Source organism: Gambusia affinis, linkage group LG12 (assembly GCF_019740435.1).
Source record: "Gambusia affinis linkage group LG12, SWU_Gaff_1.0, whole genome shotgun sequence".
Lineage (NCBI taxonomy): Eukaryota > Metazoa > Chordata > Actinopteri > Cyprinodontiformes > Poeciliidae > Gambusia > Gambusia affinis.
Window position 1 is genome coordinate 7320442 of NC_057879.1, and position 19563 is coordinate 7340004.

Genomic DNA, 19563 nt, shown 5'->3' on the forward strand with positions numbered 1-19563 from the left:
AGATTAAGTAAGAAGAAAACGTTACACAATCCACAATATAACATTTGCAGCATTGCTGTTTCTTACCCTCTTTTGTGACTATTATAATATTTAGTTATAAGCTTGTAAAATAATTTATTCAACCTCTCTAATAACCAGACCAAAAAAAAATTTATTTAATGATTGGTAGCATGCTATAATTTTCAAATTCACAAAGTAGTCCTTTTTAAAATAATAATAATAATAATAGTAAAAACACTAATTCATGGTCACTGTCAATAAACACCAGTTACATGAGCTACAGAAACATCATTAGCAAGGATTATGCAGATGGTGACAACATTTATTTAATGAGTGTTTTGAAGAAAGTGACTTTCTTTGCATGGTTTACAATTTCTCAATTTCTTGCAACCACTGAATAGAGCTGCCAACTTTTCTATTAAAACAGGGGAAACACTGTAGCATACCATAACCACAACTCACATTATGCAAGGAATCTTTATAGTTTTACATGACAAACTATGACACAAACCACAATGTGGACATTTACAATAAATAAAACCCCCAGATATGTTCAAATAAAATATACTATAGGTGTCTGTATTTACCTTTTCTGTTAATTAATCCTCACCTCCATGGCCAATCAAAAATCTCTGTGGTACAAAGGCTTTAAATCAATGGGTTTTTTTTGCATTGTTTCCAAAACAGCACAAATCCTTTGCTCTTCAATCTATATTACTGGGCAGCCTGAGAAACAGATGGTAGGAATCATGTTTTACACCCAACAACAGGCACATTTAACAATGAGAGTCAACTAAAGAACTCATTTGATGGCACTAAGGCCGAATTTTATCTGCAATCTGTAAGGTTGTCCTCTGCAGATTAGAAAGTGACATAGATATAAGTTAAAGTGGGATATTAAAGGGGGCAAACCAATTATTTTGAATATTATATCTGTGAACCTGGTTGAAGGAGGACAATTAAAACCTTATAAAAGAATAAAGGTAGTACTGGCATAGGGTGCTATTGTATATACAGCAAATTGGGTTTTCACTGCATGGATTAGCTATAATTTCTATCAAATATAGATCCGTGAATGCATGGCACAAATAACAAATGCAGTGATTTAGCTCATAAACAGTGTTTATCTTATCTGTACAGCCTTTTGAGAGACGATCAGACGTTTATAGTATGATGGTCTGCTTTCTCTCAAAATGACCACTTTACAGGATTGACAGAATCATGACCAAAATGAAAACAGAACCATGGTTTTAAGTTTCTAACGTAACAAAAAAAACAGAAATGCAGACATAGAGGCGGGCCATGACGTGATTGTGTTCATATGCAACATTAAACCAGTGTTTCTCAATTCCGGTCCTCATGCCCCCCCTGCCCTGCATGTTTTAGGTGTTTCCCTTCTGCCACACACCTGGATTGAATCTTTGGGTGATTAACAGGCGCCTGCAGCACTTGGTGGCTGCAGAAGACGAATTGAGAAGCACTGCATTAAAGCAACTATCATTACATTGTGAAAGAAAACATTGTGCTGATTGTTATAGTTAAGATATTGTCATTTGACTTTTGATTCACAAAGCCAGAAAACACGACAGCCCAGTGAATAAGTGCAGAATACAATTGCTTCCTGTCTCTTTGTTATTTTGTAACACTGTGATTCTAACATGCTGCTATTAGCTGGGCCATGTTAGCAAGCCTGCAGTTTGCTGTGTAACAGACCTGCGGCTATAGACTCTTAAAATGCTAACCATGCTTTTTAAAAGAAACATTACCTTAGTAACAATAATGGGAGGCACTATGACCTTTCAAGGAGCCGACTTCCTGTCTTGTAAACAGCTGAACTGTATTGGGAACCGGTGATGCGGTGAAAAAGGGAAGAGAGGGCCAAGCAAATGCTTTATACCAGTGTTTCCCAATTCCAGTCCTCGGGGCCCCCTGCTCTGCATGTTTTAGATGTGCCTCTATACCAGAACAGCTGATTCAAATGATTGCATGACGTCTTCTGCAGCCACCAAGTGCTGCAGGAGCCTGTTAATCACCCAAAGATTCAATCCAGGTGTGTGGCAGAAGGGAAACACTAGTGATGTTACGTGATGAGCCGAGGCTTCGAGGCGTGTGTCGAGTAATGGAGGGGGCGTTTCCGTAAAGCGCGTATCGAGGCTTGCTTCATTTAGGGGAGGAGCCGAAAACGATGACGTCCGAGGCCTCGCTGCCCGGCTGTACCACGTGACTGCTTCGGGAAATGGCTCAGATTTTGTCGCGCGGTTTGACAGCTTCATAAACCCCACAGGCTCCATTCAAAATGTGGGTTGTTGTAGGCGAGTTGCGGTCAGTTGAGAGAGTGGATAGAGTTTTGATAGTTTGGATAGCAGAGTTTGGATAGTGGTTATTTAGTTTGAGACAGGTAGGGAGAATATATATATATATATATATATATATATATATATATATATATATATATATATATAAACACTACAACTTCCCCCACCCAATAGGGCAGTTTCACTAGGAAGTCATAGTCCACAACTCCTCGTCCTCGAGAGAGAGAGAGAGACAGAATACAGAGACAGAGAGACACAGAACAGAAAGAGGGAGAGAAAAAAGACAGAGGTAAAGAGAGAGAGAAAGACATATAGATCTAGAGATAGAGAGAAACAGAAAAATAAAAAATAGATATTTACAGAGAGAAAGAGATAGATACATACAGACAGAAAAAGAGAGAGAGAAAAAACAGAGAGAGAGAGATAGAGAAAAAAAAAATATATATATATATATACAGAGAGAGAGAGGGAGACAGAGAAAGGAAAAAAGAGAAAATCCTATCCTGTCCCACAGCTATCCTATTTTTAATTTTAATTCTAATATTAAGGATACGTGAGTTTTCACCATGATTTAACTTGAGTTACCTTGAACTCCAATACCATCATCAAACACATCATAAGCAGATTTGCTCTGGAATAAGCAAGGTATTGATCTAAATGAATTTTTCCCCCTTTATTTATTTATTTATTTTTCTGGGATTAATATTTAATGTTTTTAGACTTTATTATTTCAGGACTTATAATTGGGTTATTTATTTAATTTGAGCTTTTTACTAATAATCTCACTATTATAAATAGGATTGGTTAGTTAGTTTTGAAGTTCTTAATTTTTATATTAGGATTTTTAAGATAGCTGTGGGACAGGATAGGATTTTTTTGTATATATATTTCTCTCTATCTCTATTTCTATATATCTCTTTCTCTCTCTCTTTGTCTCTTTTTTTCTTCACCTTTTGTGAAGTCATTCCCAAGAGCCATAATAGACAAACATTCAATGCATCACACGAGTTAAGATACAGCTGGTTGTGATTATACACCTGGCCAGTAGGTGGTTTCGTGTACACATGAAGCCTCAAGAAATGAACCCTTTCTCGAACCAGTTGGCTCAAGTGGTTCAATGCCTCATGAGGCTTCATCTCACCATCACTAGGAAACACCTAAAACATGCAGGCAGGGGGGCCCCGAGGACTGGAATTGGGAAACACTGCTTTATACAATTGGACAAAAACTGAGCTAACTCTAAAACTTTCTAAGGTGTCTTTTGAAAGGAACATCAAACTGTATGAAAGGTATGTCGTAAAAGAGCTTCAGAGATTTGTTTTACATTGAGTCCTGACCTTCATGGAGTGCAGGGCAGACATCAGAAACACAAGACTCCCCTAAAAAAATGTTTAGGTGAGTACGGAGAAATATCAAACTTCTACGTTTAGCTTGAGGCGTGAAGCAGTTTCAAAGTCATCAGCAGATGTGGGTGCGTTCAACTTTAAAGACCTGCGCTCTACCTACCCTCTGAGCTGATTTCACGGGACCGGACGAGGTCGCTCTTGTTGCCCACCAGGATGATGGGCGTTTGTGGCTGGGACTCCCTGAGAAGGAGGCGGAGCTGGGCGGTGCGGTGGAAACTTCGCCTGTCGGTCACTGAGAACACCAAGATACACACATCACACTGCAGAGTGGACAGGTCCTGGGGATCGCAAAACACACACAAACACACACACACATGTATAATGCTTTCAAGACTCTGCTGGACAAGATTAGTTTGCACACACTGAGTAGGGATCAACTTACACCAGGCCAGGTGTGGAATGTCAGGTAGACGCTACATGCGACACAGGATCTCTTACGTGCCATTAATGGATTAAAAATTCGTCCTTGAATATTTCTCTCTCCCCGACACTGGAGCTACTGCCAAACAGGCGCCACTCAAGTTTTTAGCACCGTCCCATGAGGGTGCCGTGGAGGCTCTGGTTAACATGACTGCATGTGTGTCATGCTTCAATTTGATTCCCCTGACCCTCTTAACAATGACCACTAAGAGCCCACTGGCACTTTCTGTCACAGAGGCTCAATTAATGTGAGTGGCTCTGTCAGAAACAGCGGTTCATAAACTGCCTTCAAGCATCTCTGTGCTCCTCCAGCTCTCTCCCTCTCTGGTTCAGACAGCCGAGTTCAGATTGGACTGAAAGAAGTTTATCAGGGTGAATTGGGCCATGAGGAGATTTGTGCATTTCTGAGTTTGCTTCTGTGTTTGTCCGACTTAGTCGAAGATTATGCAGCGGACCTTAAAAAACAAAACAAAAGAAGTGATCATATGTAGAGATCATCTGCAGACCAGCTGACGACTTGCTGACCTGGTTGTTCATCACAGTCCCTAAATCATATTACCTCCTTAATCTGGTTTAGTCAAAAAAATCTAATATGTGGCAGATACCGAAGGATTAAGAGTTCAACAAGCTGAGAGTCCTGTGCTTGCAATTACATGCAAAGCGATTGTGGATAAAACTGTGACCTCCTTTAAATGTTGGTTAAACACTCATTAAAGGTGGTATGTGCAATGTTAAAAAAAGCTTCATGTGAACAGACCGGTCTCAGTTTAAAGCAGATGTAAACAAAAGCCCCCAACCAGCTTGTTGGAGAAAATTAAAAAATATTTGATGACAAAGAGTATAGATTAATCCTTTATGTCCTAGATTAAAAATCTTCGCCTGGGTATTTTTGCTTATTTTAATTGCATGCAGTTCTTTAAATGTCCTATGAGTAAAGGTATTTGTCCATTTATACATCAAAACTGGAACTTTCAATATCTAGCAAGTTATTTTTGCAATTTACTGTCTAATAGAAGAGCTCTGGCACCGGCGCTCCATTCAGGACTTTCAGAGCTAAAAGATCAAGGATAATTTTGACAAACAATAAACTGAAAATCCATGAAAAATTTGAAAAAGTGAGAACATTTTCAAATGGATTCCCCGTGCATAAATTCACAGAATCGTTTGTGAGTTTGATAAATTCTCTGGTGATAATGTTTTACCCCAAACACAGAGAAGTAGCGTCTGAATCTTTGCCTCCCGCATTTCCTCTGAGACTTTGGTCATCCAGGAACTGATCCAGGTTAGACATGGGTCAATTACCAGTAGGTTTAAAAAAAGTCAAAAACTTCTATTGCTGTACATTGTCGGTTAGCGGCCGAAAAAAAAAAAAAGACTCCCACACATTTCCCTAACCTATAACAAAAATTAGTTTGCCTACTCGCACATAAGCTGCAACACATCTCTGCTTCTCGTGTAAATAATTGATAGGTCCTGACAGGAAGGCAAGAAAACAATATTTTGAGCACTCATGCATTTTGTTAAGCTGCAGTTTCCAGAGAAATTGATATCAAGTGGTTGGTATAGGTGACATGTAACATATTACATGTTATACAGTCTTATGTTTAACTTATACTATGGAACTGTGATGTTTTATTAATCAAGGTCATCCTTCCTGTAACTAATCTAGTGTCACAGATACACAGCTGGTTCAAAACAGAAACAATGAACAAAAGTTTCTAAAATCTTACTGTGAAACATTATGAAAGTAAAATGCACATTTGAGCAACAGCTGAAGATCTAGATGTTTTTTTCTGTAGGAAAGTAGTACAAAAAAAGCCACCTGGATACATCACATCTAATACCCAACGTACTTATGTCCTCCCGTAAAGGCAATGCCAGAAAAAATACACCTGCGGAAACAATTTGAGGTTTACAGATGCGCAAATTGACGTTATTATAGCATAAGGATTGCAGTGAGCCTGCGACAGACTGGCGACCTGTCCAGGGTGAACCCCGCCTCTCGCCCAGAACGTAGCTGGAGATTGGCACCAGCAACCCTCCTGACCCCATTAGGGACAAGGATGTAAGAAAATGGATGGATGGATGGATTGCAGTGAGCTCATATTTACAGCTTCCTATTGTATTTTCTATAAACCTGTCAGAAATCCACATCTGCTCAAAGCAAACTGTATTTCGAGAGGAAGTACGGCTCAGAGTGGATCAATACAACAGCGCGACTAACCCGTCTGTCTGCTGTGGGTCTGAACTGTACATCACAAGTGTGTTTTGAACCCGTGTTGTAAGACAGCAAGATCTCCGCAAATTCGCCGACCGAGTGTGTCTCCGTGTGTAAATGTGTGGATGCCCTTGTTCCCGCTCTGCTGCCCTGAAGGTACTGTAAATTTCTGTCCTCCAGAGATTTTCAGACAGCTGAAAAATTCACAAGGCTCCAACGGCGAGACCTCCGCGCTCTGTCTGTTTGATGGAGCGCAGGGAATAGGCGGGGAGACGAGAAGGCAGGAGGAGAGGGAGCTACCGGCCACCTGTCACCCTCACAAGATGATGAGGAGGTGGAGGAGGAAGAGGGATGGAAGCCAGGAATGCACGGAGGGGGACTGAGGAGAAACACAAATCATTGTAAACAAACAAGTGAAGACACAGACATCAATTAGGATCCCGACGGAGTGCTTCAGGAGAAACGCTGCGACCGAGTTAATATCTCTCTTTATCTATCGCAGGCAAAGCAACTCAGGACAGAGCCAGCTAATGCTCCCTCGCCACTTCTTTTGTCTCTCGATTAAGCAGCTCTGCTCAGCTCATGGAGAGCGGGCCATCTGTCAATACATACCCCTCTGACGCGCAGACGCACACAAACACAAAGCCACCGGGGCCCACACACGCAGAATAATTTAAATCACCTGTAAATACAGTCAGTCATCACTGAGCAATCAGGAGAATAACAGTGAAATATTTTAATAAGGAAAGACTTCATGCTGATTAGGGCTGTGTTATTTTAGACTCAGTTCACCACGCACACAGGCTTTACTGTCCCACAGTTGCTAAATACAGAAGTGACTGGCTGAAATTACAAATATGAAATACTTTGGTGATTTTGCAGTCTCTGGTTGTTTTGCTTGATTTGAGGTAGGCTCCTTAGTTCTTGGTTTGTCGATACTTAGAAACAAAAGTTAGAAATTGTTCTTATGTAAATTTCCTTGCTAAGTTGGCTATTTCGATCACTAGAGTAGAGAAAGCTTAGTACTATTTAGCCTTTGATTTTACGTTTTCAGTCTCAGAAATGCGCTGATTATTGAAATGATGACTGGAATCTCCCAAAATTTACACACGACTGACTCGACCACATAGATGACGGTGGTTCTCAACTTCATATTTTATTCTTCTTTTTTTTTTCTAGGTGCCGTATTTTTACTAGAACGATAACCATTGACATAATGCCACCCGTCATTCAATCTATTGGGTTTGTCAGCAACCAGTTGGTGGTAGCAATTTGTTCGGGTTGGGTTAGGCTAACTCCTGATCCTCAAGGCTCCCACATGCTTTGTCCAAAGCCAGTCAATGTGCAGGGATGTGATTGTGGACTGTTTGCTTTTGCAAACACTGTTCATACAACAGAACAGACCCTAAATCCTCTATTTTGCTTTAGACAAAGAGGTCAAGGAGCTAACGCCACACTTTTCTGCGAACAACAACGTTGCAATTTCCATCCAGGACTTATAGACCACTTTCCAGGATTACTACAATAGGAGATAAATAGTGAAGAACCGTACAAATGTAGATAATTCCTCACAGCGTCAGATAAACATTCTTCACAAGTATTCATGTCTCCTGGAGACACAAAAGCCGGACCCTAGCGAAGAGAAATATCGACAATGTTATCCAAACGCATTTCCACATAAAAGCACAGGAGCAAACTTCTGATCAATCAGAATCGCACAGAGCTATCAAAATAGATGCAGTCTTTGTTGCATGTCTACGTCAATGACAACCAATGAAGTACGTCAGGTGCCTTGACCCTTTCTTTTTAACCCCTCCAGGGGGTCTTTTGTTGGCTCTAGTGTTCCTTATATGAAGCCAGGCTGACAGGAAGGGGTGAAGACATGCGGCAAATATCGTCTGGTCCGGGAGTCGGACCCGCGACAACCGCGTCGAGGACTCAAGGCCTCCAAACACGGGTCACGCTATCCACTACGCCACCACAGCATGCCCTGGCCTTAACCCTTTCAACCTTCACCTCACTACCAACTGTATCAATCCATCCAATCAGCTGCAATGTCAGCCCACTTTACGTTAACTAAGAGCGGAGTAAAGTTTTTAATTTATTATCGAACCCTTATTTGATACACAGCATTGAAGACGTCCTTTTGTAGGACTTATGCAAGTCTTAAAATTACCCCAGAAAACTTATAGTCAGTTGAATGGTAGATGAGCTGATGAAGCAGAGATATATATATATAGCCGGCTGGGTTGGTTGCGGTCTCCTATGAAAATGTATGCGCTTAATAACATCCACAAATACACTGGTGGATTCCCGTGCATTTGAATTTCTTCTGTTTTAAATTGCCAAGCTCAGCTAAAACTGGCAGTCCGTCTGGCTAACTCACTCCATCTACAACGGATAAATCCAAACAGTCCCTTTAAATCACAGAGGACACGTCTTAGTGAGCGAGATGAAAAGAGAAGCAGAGGACGGATACCTTCCTGTTGGAGTTGCAGCTCATGGTGAGAAATACTAATTCCTGTTTGTGTAGTGAATGACAGCTGAAATTATGGGTTTTTAGATTTACTAATGAATGCTTTTTAAAAAAAAAATAAAATAAATAAAAAGAAATGAATAAATAAAATTATCTTGGACAGTGTTGCACAATACACTGACCAATTTTTGGCCAATCATGACACAGTGGTACCTCTGAAACAAAAAGTGTATCCTCTCATTTCTGGGGCATTTTTGTATTTTTGTTTAACAAGTTAGAAACTAGAAAATTCCTGAAGAAATTTAACTGGGGCCTGCCAAAGTGTGCCCGTCGGATTGGATCCAGCATTCTGATGCTAAGAATCTAGCATCAATGCTAAAGAAAGCTGCAATGTAATCAATAGCATGTGGAGAATCACAAGAATGTTAAGTAAGCTGGACATGCAATATTCAGTATGATAAAGCAAGTGTATTAGCTAAAATGAGCAAATATGCTAATGTAAGCATAAATACTTTCAGTAGCATGTGGGGTATCATTAGAATGTTTACTGTCATTTACTTACTCCATTAAGTATACTAAACATGGCTAATAAGTCTGAAAAATAGAAAATAGCTTATTTAAGCTAAAAGGCTAATGCTAATGAACTGCCTTGCTGCGCAAGGCAGTTCCCTAACCTCGGATAAACAGATAATGCAGAATGATATCATTGCACCGCCTGTGCACTGTCAGAAGGGGCATATTGAGGCTTTTATTTTGAAATTTGCAGTAAGCTTCATATTAAATGCCCACACTAATCCAATGTGTAAGAGTGCTTTGGATAAACCAGTCACATAAAGCCAAAAAGAACAATTACATGATGTAAAAATTGCCAAAGCTTTTATTTTGAAATTTTTGTTAAGCTTCATTTGAAAGGGTCAAAGTCATCCCATGTGTAACAGTCATTGGATTAAATCAGTCACATAAAGCCAAAAAGAGCAATTACATGATGTAAAAATTGCCAAAGCTTTTATTTTGAAATTTTTGTTTAGCTTCATTTGAAAGGGTCAAAGTCATCCCATGTGTAACAGTCATTGGATTAAATCAGTCATATAACGCTCAAAAAAGCAATGACCTGATGTAAAAATTTTCAAGGGCTTTTATTTTGAAATTTTCAGTAAGCTTCATTTCAAAGGGCTAGACTCATCCCATGTGTAACAGTGACAGGGTTAAATTAGTTATATACAGCCCATAGCAGCAAGTTGTTCTAAAGGCCAGCTCAGTCCTCCTCTGTTTTAACTGAACTACTAGTTAGAACTACAGTGATGCGTATTTGTAGTCCTCAGCAGCTCTCCCTGCTCTGGGTTCCGTTGCCATGGTAAATAATCCTCTCTGCCAGCTGTGAGTGAGACATCCAGGGGGAGACAATTCTCTGTTTGAGCCAGCCAGTTTGACTAAAAAAAGCATTGCAAACAACTGTTTCCCGTTCGGGAACCGTAATACATATTTGAAAACCGTTTGAAGCATATGAGAGGACTATTTGTCGTCTCACATAGTCCCGCCATTCATATCTCTACCTCACTCACAGTATTAACAGCGATGAGATAAAAAAAGTGTGTGCCAAGGTCTGAAATTTTTCAGAAATACATGGAAGTGAATCAGTGAGATCTGTCTGCTACCCTGGCGCATGACTTTGCTCTGAAGCACCTGGAGAGAAAACTGTAAGCGCTAGATAATTTTTGAAAACATTTGACCGGAGAGGCAGCGTATCAATGTCATGACCAAGTTTGATACCAATCATGCAATATTTGTGAGCGTGAGGGCGAGTTAAAAATGATTTGGGGTCAAAATTTCACTCTGACTCTCACTCAGCGGAGTGCTTCACACTCTGATTTTTCCAAAATCAAAAACTTTGGGTCGCTTAGAAAGAAGTTGTGGACAAACCATAATACATATTGACGTTGTCTTCACTTTAAAAGAGATCACGGACATATCTACAAAATGAAGTTTGAATGGCGTTTCTACATAAAGTTATTGACACAGAAAATCCTCAAAAATAGGGTATTTTCAGGATTTACTGGTTGCCTCATCCTTGACGAGAGATGCACCTGGTGAGCTCGTTAGTGATTTTGGGGTCGTTTTTGCTTTTTACGTGCCCATGGTAACTCCAAATCCCACCAAAAGTAATAGCACACCTCACGGGATTGAGCACGCGTTTTGATACCACTTTTGTGGGTGGGCTCATGGTGACGAGCCGCATTCACGGTGACGGAAGAATAAGTTAAGAATAATAATAAAGAAACATTCTATTGGGTGTAGAACAATAGGTGCCTGCCATGCAATGCATGGAGGCAGTGACTGACTTGCTTCGCAAGTCAGTCACTGCTCTCCTTATGCATTGCTATGGGCAGGCCCCAAAAATAAGGAAAGGGTAAAGATCTAAACTTACTTAATAATATTGTGGGAAATTCCCTTCCACTCGAGTTGCATATTTTTTTATAGCTAACTTGAAGCTAGAAACAGTAAACCCTTTAAACTACTGAGGTTTTGGACAGATCGTAAAAGTTATTTCCAGCAGATGTTTTACCGTGAACGCGCTGTTAAACTTCCCATCCTAACAAGGGTTGCACCATATTAGGAATCCGGCGCTGTCACAGTAATTCCCACGAGTTTTATCTAAATCAGGCGTGGGCATCAAGGGCAGGAAGGGTCCATCTGTTTCGTCAGATATATTACTGGCAAGAGCATACAGTATGATTCTTGGAAATGAAATAGCCGACCCATTCATTGCAGTCCAAGCAGTCCCTTGCAATGCTGAGGCTGTTGCATTGTAATGAAGAAAACTTTAGAATTCTGAATCTCTCAATTAGGCATAATTAAAATAAAATATTGCAATCTCTCGACGATACTTTGACGAGTGGACTCTGAATGCCAATGTGTATCTGTAGGAACTCACAATCATGGCTCTGTATTAAAATCAGGGTGGCTTTAAATTTGGCAGATGATTGCTGCTTGGGGCCGCATCCCAAAATAACTCCACCATATGCTTCATATTTCTGCTCATCACTTCTCTGTCTTGTCTCTACTGTTGATTTTCAGACAATCAAAACATTAATCTGCAGCAAAATTATACGGGTGCTTTCAAGTCCTTTCATAAACCTTAACAAGCACACGCATCAAAACCGTTTCTGGAATTAGGGGAACGGAAATAATATTTTTAAAAGAAGGACTTTTTAAAAGGTCATGAGCAAAACCTTCCATGTTTTCTTCTGATATCAAATGACTGGGAATTTGATACCCCAAGCAAAGTCAACTTAAATGCATCATGTTTGATGCAGAAAGAAAGTCTGAAAACCTCTGGCCCATCCTGCAGCTTTGAGTGTCAAAATCAGACAAAATTGCACAAATTTGACATGCAAGGAAAAAATAAGACTGAGGTAGAATGCAGTTTACTGCAAGCACAACAAAACAGCAAATGCCGAGATAAAGAAATGAAAGGCTGATGTATGCTTTGACACTTTTTCAGATGTAGTCATGTTACAACCATAATCTTTAATGCACTAGGAAACAACATGTTTTCTGTGCTTGATTGTGTGCATTGGGTTTGGCATTACAGAGTCAATAACTTTGAGTAAACATAACTCAGGAGTTTTTAATTCGACGAACTCAAAGAATCAACATTTAATCAACATGAACCATTTATATATCCAAGACATTTCAATCCAACACATAAAAAAAACAACCGAGGGTCCTCTTCTTTAATGCTTCTAACTGTCTCTCTTCAAATAAAGCTGCAGTCAGTGTAAAGAGTTTTCTTTGCTGCATTTTTGCTGAGTGATTGACTTCCTGTCCTAATTTGCAGATTATTGGACATAGAAGCCAGTCATTCCTGAGCCCCATGATGCTTTCATATAACTGCATTGCTCACATACATTAGTGTGTACCCAGAAAAAAACACTTAGATGTTGGAGTCCAACACAACATTTGAGGCCATTAACATTAAGGGCAATGAATCACCTATGAGACAAAATTTGCATAATAAGCTGTGGCTGTAATAGCGCTCAAACTATTATTCTGTCTGATTGTGGGGGGGGGGAATAACACAAAAAACAAACACCAGAGCACAATCTGACCCTTTTTGGAAAAGTGCTTGAGCGTGCATGTGTAGCATGCATCCGTCATTATACAACATACTCCTCTCTGTCTGGGAAACAGAGCCAAACTGATTGCAATCTACTGGCTTTTAAGCTGTTTGCTTTGTAAAACAAGATACAAGAGTAAAGCAGCTCAGGGCCTTTACATGGAACACAAAAGGTCACGCATATCTCTACCTGCCTTTACAAACACAGGGTTGCCCATGCTACCATTGGGCTTTATCAAAAGCAAACATGTACACTTTGCACACGTCTGGTGCTTTGGTTTGCGATCTATCTGCAAGTCCGACTGGCTGTCTGAGCGGAAAGAAGGACCGGGGAGATCGATAAAGACACAGCGGTGATGAAGGGAGGGATTGAAAAAGGACAGGAAAAGAAAGCAAGCAGAGAGAGAGAGTGGAGATATAAAAAGGAGGCAGAGAATGTCGCTATGTGGCAAAGGCAAAAACCTGATGACAGCATGGCGAAGCTCTGTTTTGCTGCAAAGAGGCAAAGCGCCCCACAGGAAATGCATTACTAAGGTCATAGCTGCACATGCTGCACTGGCAAAACACACATCTGCTCGTGCATTAATACACATACGCCAACCATCAGAGGCCAGCGATCGCTGAATTCAACAGACCTCACAGCAATGTACTGTGAGGTACATTGCACTTTGAAATGCCTTGCTGCTGAAATATGCTATACAAATAAAGTTTGATTGATTGATTGATTGATTGATACCACAGTACACGCTGTTGCACGTTGTGTCAAACCACCTCCTCACACAGTCGCATGGTGCACACACTAAGGCACGCCGTAATAGTGAGTGTTTCTGTATGACCCAGATTTGAGCCTTCATACAGTATGTTGGCATGTGGAGCCTCCAGCCTGTCCATTAGCAAATCCCTGAATCCCTGCGCACTAGTCATGCTGTTCACGCCCGACCTCTGACCTTCATATTTAGGGGGAGGATGAAAGAGGATTTTTGTCTTGGCAACAATGTAGTAAAAGTAGTAAAAGCATTATGGGAACTTTAAATTAAATATAATGCAACATTTTTGGCAAATAATCTTAGAGTTGGTGCATTTTTCTTACAATTTTATTTTCTTTTTCGCAGGTTGTGGATTCAGGAAAAATAGGTGTCCTTACACATACCAACAAAAGAAGATGGAAGCTATTATCCCTTATTCTGTTGTTTATTACCAACGAAAGCACTTCAACAGAACATAATATCGACTAAGGAAAGCTGTAGCAGTGTGTATGTGTGGAGGTGGGCTATGGTACAAATTTCAGTGAGTGCTATAATAATTAAGTGCATTTAGCCATTTAATTTCAGTCTACTTTGTTGTTATAATATCACTCCATAAAATCAATAAATGTAAACATGATGAGCACACAAGTACAGCTGCTTTGTTTCCCTCCGTATGTCAGAGGGAATGAATAAAACATCAAGCTGCTGGAAACCAAGCATATGCAAACTGAAAGCTGATTCAATAATTATGGTCTTCATTACTTAACATATGCAGTTGTGTTTTTTTTCTGCAATTTTCTGCAACAGATGCTAATGTTCATCCAAATGACTAAAATCACTTTTGACTCACTCCCAATTTTGTATTGTCTAGATTAATAATGAAAAAGACAGCAGCGAATCGGATTCATAGTAATCAATAATAATAAATATGAGAAGCTATTTCATTAGTTTTCATCCCCTCTACACCACAAAAACACTTCAGTTAAGGTAACAAATGTCTTATTGGTCACACGAGTACCGCAATCATTCTGATTGTTGGTTCACATTATTTATTTACAGCTGCATTCAGTCAGAAACCTTCACTGTTAACCAGCGGTGTTCCACAGAGCTCAGTCCAAGGGCCCCGTCTTTTCATTATTAATCTTCAGTATAACTGCTATGCAGATGACACACAGCTGTACCCGTTTGCCATGGCCAACTCTTTTGTTCCTGCCTGTTTTGTCTGGTTGTTTAGTTTAAATTAAGATCCAATTTGATGAAAATGTTGCCAAAGTAAACACCGATGAAACAGAACATTTCTGCTCTTGGTCGAGTCTTTCTAGGACGCTGTATGGGCAGTAACTATTCATCCATCACTTCATGTTGAGAATGTAGGTGTGATCCTTGACGGCGCCCAGTATTTTGAAAAATGTATCAGTACTCGTTCTTTCTCCTCATACTTTCACTTTCACGCCACTCCTTGTTAATTTCTCACACCAGATTCTTGTCATTGTTGTATTGATCATCACAGCTGTTGGTCTCTTCCTGTGGTTTCTCCCACAAACCTCCACTGGTTCAGAACTCAGCCGCTCATTTTATCACCAGAACCTGTTTCACTGAACACAATACTACAATCCTTAAACAACTCCTCCTCCTCACGTTACAAGCTCCATAATCCAACTCCTTCGTACCTCTCTGAGCTATTCTAACCTTACGCTATGTGCCAAACTCTCCCATCCTCCTCTGTTTTCCAGCTCTCCAATCCATCTGCCTAAACATCCACAAAGGGCTTTAGAGCTGTCAGCCATAAGGAGTCTGACTCCTTAGGAAAGTATTCAAGACACACGTCTTGAGTACTTTCCTTCTATCTGCACAATTGTTCGTCAGTAACTTTGTAAACTCGTCCTGAAATTCACCTTTATGAATATTCATCTTATAGTCGTGGAAAAATTAGACTAGAATAGACTTCCTTAAATTGTAATTATCTCATTACATATCTCTGATTAATTGCTGGTTAACAACCCAAATGATACATATTTTATTTACTAAGCAAATTATATTGCCAAATGTAGTGTGCAGGAGGTCACACAACGTCTATTATTAAATTGTGGCTTGCTCTTGGGGTGAACTTTGATTGTAAGACTGAGGAACAATGGCAGTCGTTTTTAAATGTCCACTTGACATTTTTTGCACAGTGGAATGGTTGATTACAAAACTAAACAGGGCAATCCTTCTTCTAAAAATCGACCAATGACAATTCAATTCAGGTGTATTGAACTTGTGCATGAGCTCCGTCATTTCAAGGAAGACTAAAAAAAAGCATTTTTTATTACATTTTCCAAAACTGACAAAACGTCTTTTGTTCATTTAAAACTACAAAATGTTAAAGTGGATCCACATTTTTCCACGAGTGTTATTCAGCAAACAAGGCTAAATTATAAGTTCACCCATTAAGTCTTTTAAATTAATGGGTCCAAGTCAAGTCTCTTACCATCAACAAGTGATAAACCAATTTGCTTATAAAATTTACTCTGCCTATAACACTGTATTGCAGTAGAGTAGGCCTAATTTTTTAAAATAAACATTTCAAAAATGGTCTTAACATTATAATTTAACATGCAAAAACACTATTAGCTGCTTCAAATGAATCACAAAACAGACAAAACAGAATATTCACAGCATTAGAAATAAAAGGAGGCTGTAAACCTCCAAACGAATCAAGCAAAATGCTCTTAACGGAGAAAAAAGGTGACGTAAACATTATTTATCACAACTGAATATTGAATCAATAATTCTGTTGAATGATGTAAACGCTGTAACTTTGAACTGGATTTTCTACCAATCTGAGTTTGGTACACAGTAAAAAGAGAACAAACTAAACTGCGGTACAAACAGCGCAGTACATCGCTGACAGGAAGCAGATTAAATGTCGAGAAACTTCCTTCTTTGGTCTTGATTCAACACCAGCCTGTCTCAGTTCCAAGAACTGGCAGAGTGATTTTTGCTTCCCTCGTCTAAGTGAACAACAAAAATGTAGCTGCAAAGCAATTACTGCCCTCTAAATTACATCCTTAATTTTTTCTTCTCTCCCAAAACATAACAGGGCATCCAAGTTTTTAAAAAGGTCAGCAGCTCACTTTCATAACCGCATGCATGTGCATCTTACATTTTCCCAGGCCTCAGGCAGCACCAATCTGCTGTCTATGATAAATATTTTAATTTCAAGTTATCAAATAATAATGAAAAGGCTAAAAGTGATTCAAGCTTGATATGAATTCACCCAAACGCATTAAAGGGAATAACTCTCCGTAAACAACGAGCTGTGTAAGACATTCTTGTCGATCTAAAGCAGAGGACATCACAGACCAGCTAGGTCAAGGCCAAGTATGTCAGCGTTTCTATTTTTAGCACATGGATGACTTATTTAAACCGTCCTACGTTTCATGACACCCATAACACTCACAACGCCCCAGCGTCTGCTTGAACAGACTCCCTGCCTTCTGTGCTGGAGGTGAACACACACACACACACACACGCACACACACATACACACACACACACACACACACATCCGCTTGACAGATGCTCCAACAAATTTTGATATCAAAAATCACCCGAGTAAAAACAAAAGCAGTTTTTAGATGACAAATTCATTTATTAAGAGTTTAAAAAAAGAGGCAATCTCATCCAAGTTAGTAATATGTAAAATAACTAAGTCAGAATTAAACTGTAAATTGTAAATTATAATTTCTTGGAAAGCCGAGTTCAGTTTCACATGCCTGTTTGTAGATTAAAAAAAAAAAAAAATTATCGTGACTGGAACATATCAGAAAACACGATGTTGGCTATTAAATCTCAAACAGCAAAACACCTGAACCTTATCTGAATGAATTCAGAAACTTTTATCACTAATATTTGAGGCTTTTCTCAGTGAAATGCCAACCAAACACTCAGGCGGACGGAATGGCTAGCCACTAAAAATTTACATCCAAGTTATATTTCACTTCTGATACGATACAGATAACGCAGCTTTAAGAATTGGCTGGTATAATATCAACCCAACATCAGCACGAATCATATATGATTTTATTACGTATTTTGTTGTGTGGAATGTTAGAAAAGGCTTGATCAAGTGAATCTACTCAAGCAGAAAGCAATAGTCAATGAGAACAACTGACCCATTTGTTGTTAATCAATAGGTCTGATTTAGGTGCCGGCTGATATAATCCGATATAAATTTTTTGGCTGATACCGACCGATTTTCGATATCGGATCAGGTCTCCCCTTAAAACGGACCCAGAACGAAACACTGGATAATGTTATAACTCGTGTGTCATTTGATGTAAAGCTAAAACTAAATGGTATTTCAGGAATAGAGCATCACATTGACAGGAAGACACTGTGGTGGTAGTGTGGCTGCTTTAGGACCTTGGCATGTTTTATGGAGCAGGAAACCTCATCCAACAGTGTAATGATCCAAAGCACATCTCCAAGTCCCCCATCTGAATGTCTCAAAGAAAAAGGAAAAATTGTGGTTTTGAATTGGCCTAGTCAAAGTCTGGACTTGCAGTGGAATGACCTTGTACAGGCCTCCAAAGAGACTGAATCAAAGCAATTCTGAGAAGAGGAACGGTGCAGAAATATAAATGAAACCTTACACGTTGGTTTGGGTCACTTCTTTCTTTTAATAACTTAAATTAACGACTTAAAAAATCCACTGTGTACGGACTCTGGTTCTCTTTTTCTTCCCACACGTAAATGTGACCCAAACAAAAGATAAAACAACTATTATACAAATCTGTGTGGGGACAAGTACTTTTTCACAGCTCTGTGTGGAAATCTGGCCTTCCCAGTTGGCTCCGCTTGGGATTTGTTGTGTGCAGTGAAAATTCCTCCTCCTACTGCTCGGCCTCGCCGTCAATCAGCTGCGTTGAAACGCAAAAGAAGCAACTGCTGAGCATAGCAGCTTTTTCAGCGTTGTTCCCCCAGTTTGTGTCGCGGGGTAAGGTGCTGACTTTGTTGCGGTGAGAGAGCGACCCCCACCCGCCCCCTCCACTGCCAGCAGTGCCGCATGCTGACCATTCTAGCATGATGCCATGCGTGAATGAGTGATTAATCCTGCCCTTGTGCGTGCACGTCTCGTGTGCTCGTGTCTGTGCATGTTGCCGTGGTAACTGGGGTGTAGGTCGGGCTGCCCTGTGGAGCACGCTCGAGGCCGGAAGCCCTAGCTCTCGGGGACCGCGAGTGCTGGCAGAGCATCCAGTGCCATCGCGAGCTGGTTTCTGGCACTGACATCATACCTGATTTTCTGGATTTTTTTATTTTTTTTTAAACTGCTGGATTTTTTTGTGTGCATGACTTCTAATCTTTCAACACAATCTCCAAAAACACACAAACAAAAGAAACATCAGGAACGGGAAGCCGTCCAGTCCTCTCTGGACTCATTCCACCGATGCTGCTTCATCCCTTATGCCCTGCCTAACTTTTTTTTTTTTTTTTTTTTTACATGCAAAGCATAACAGATGTAATTAACCAAAAGTGAGGGGGTTTTTTTTCTCCACAAAAACGCTGCAAGAACAAACATGAAGCCATCTGGGGCACTTAAGAGCGATGACAGCTGCAGGATGGAAGGACAGCTAGATTACTGGTGAGAAATGAGCAGGTTTTTCTCCAGGGTTCTTCAGAGTTAAATGTAGCTCTATGTGAATAATTCAACCTGAAGAAGAAGAAGAAGAAGAAGAAGAAGAAGGGCCCCTGCTGGCCCAGTGGACATCAGGAATAGGATGATCTGCCCTGCAGAGTAATTAGAGTGCTCTACTGCCTGATTATCTCGTTAATATCCCTAAATAACCGCATGCTGTTTGAGCCGGTACAATGTCGTAAGTT

The 19563-nt window shown here is 40.0% G+C and overlaps 1 protein-coding gene across 1 annotated transcript in view; it reads right to left on the reverse strand.

The window, feature by feature from the left end:
* Positions 1–19563, reverse strand: part of rem2 (RAS (RAD and GEM)-like GTP binding 2) — a 46151-nt gene that overhangs the window by 13660 nt on the left and 12928 nt on the right. The window contains exon 4 of the mRNA XM_044133273.1: positions 3822–3999. Coding sequence (XP_043989208.1) covers positions 3822–3999 — 178 coding nt within the window. The remainder of the gene's footprint in view (positions 1–3821; positions 4000–19563) is intronic.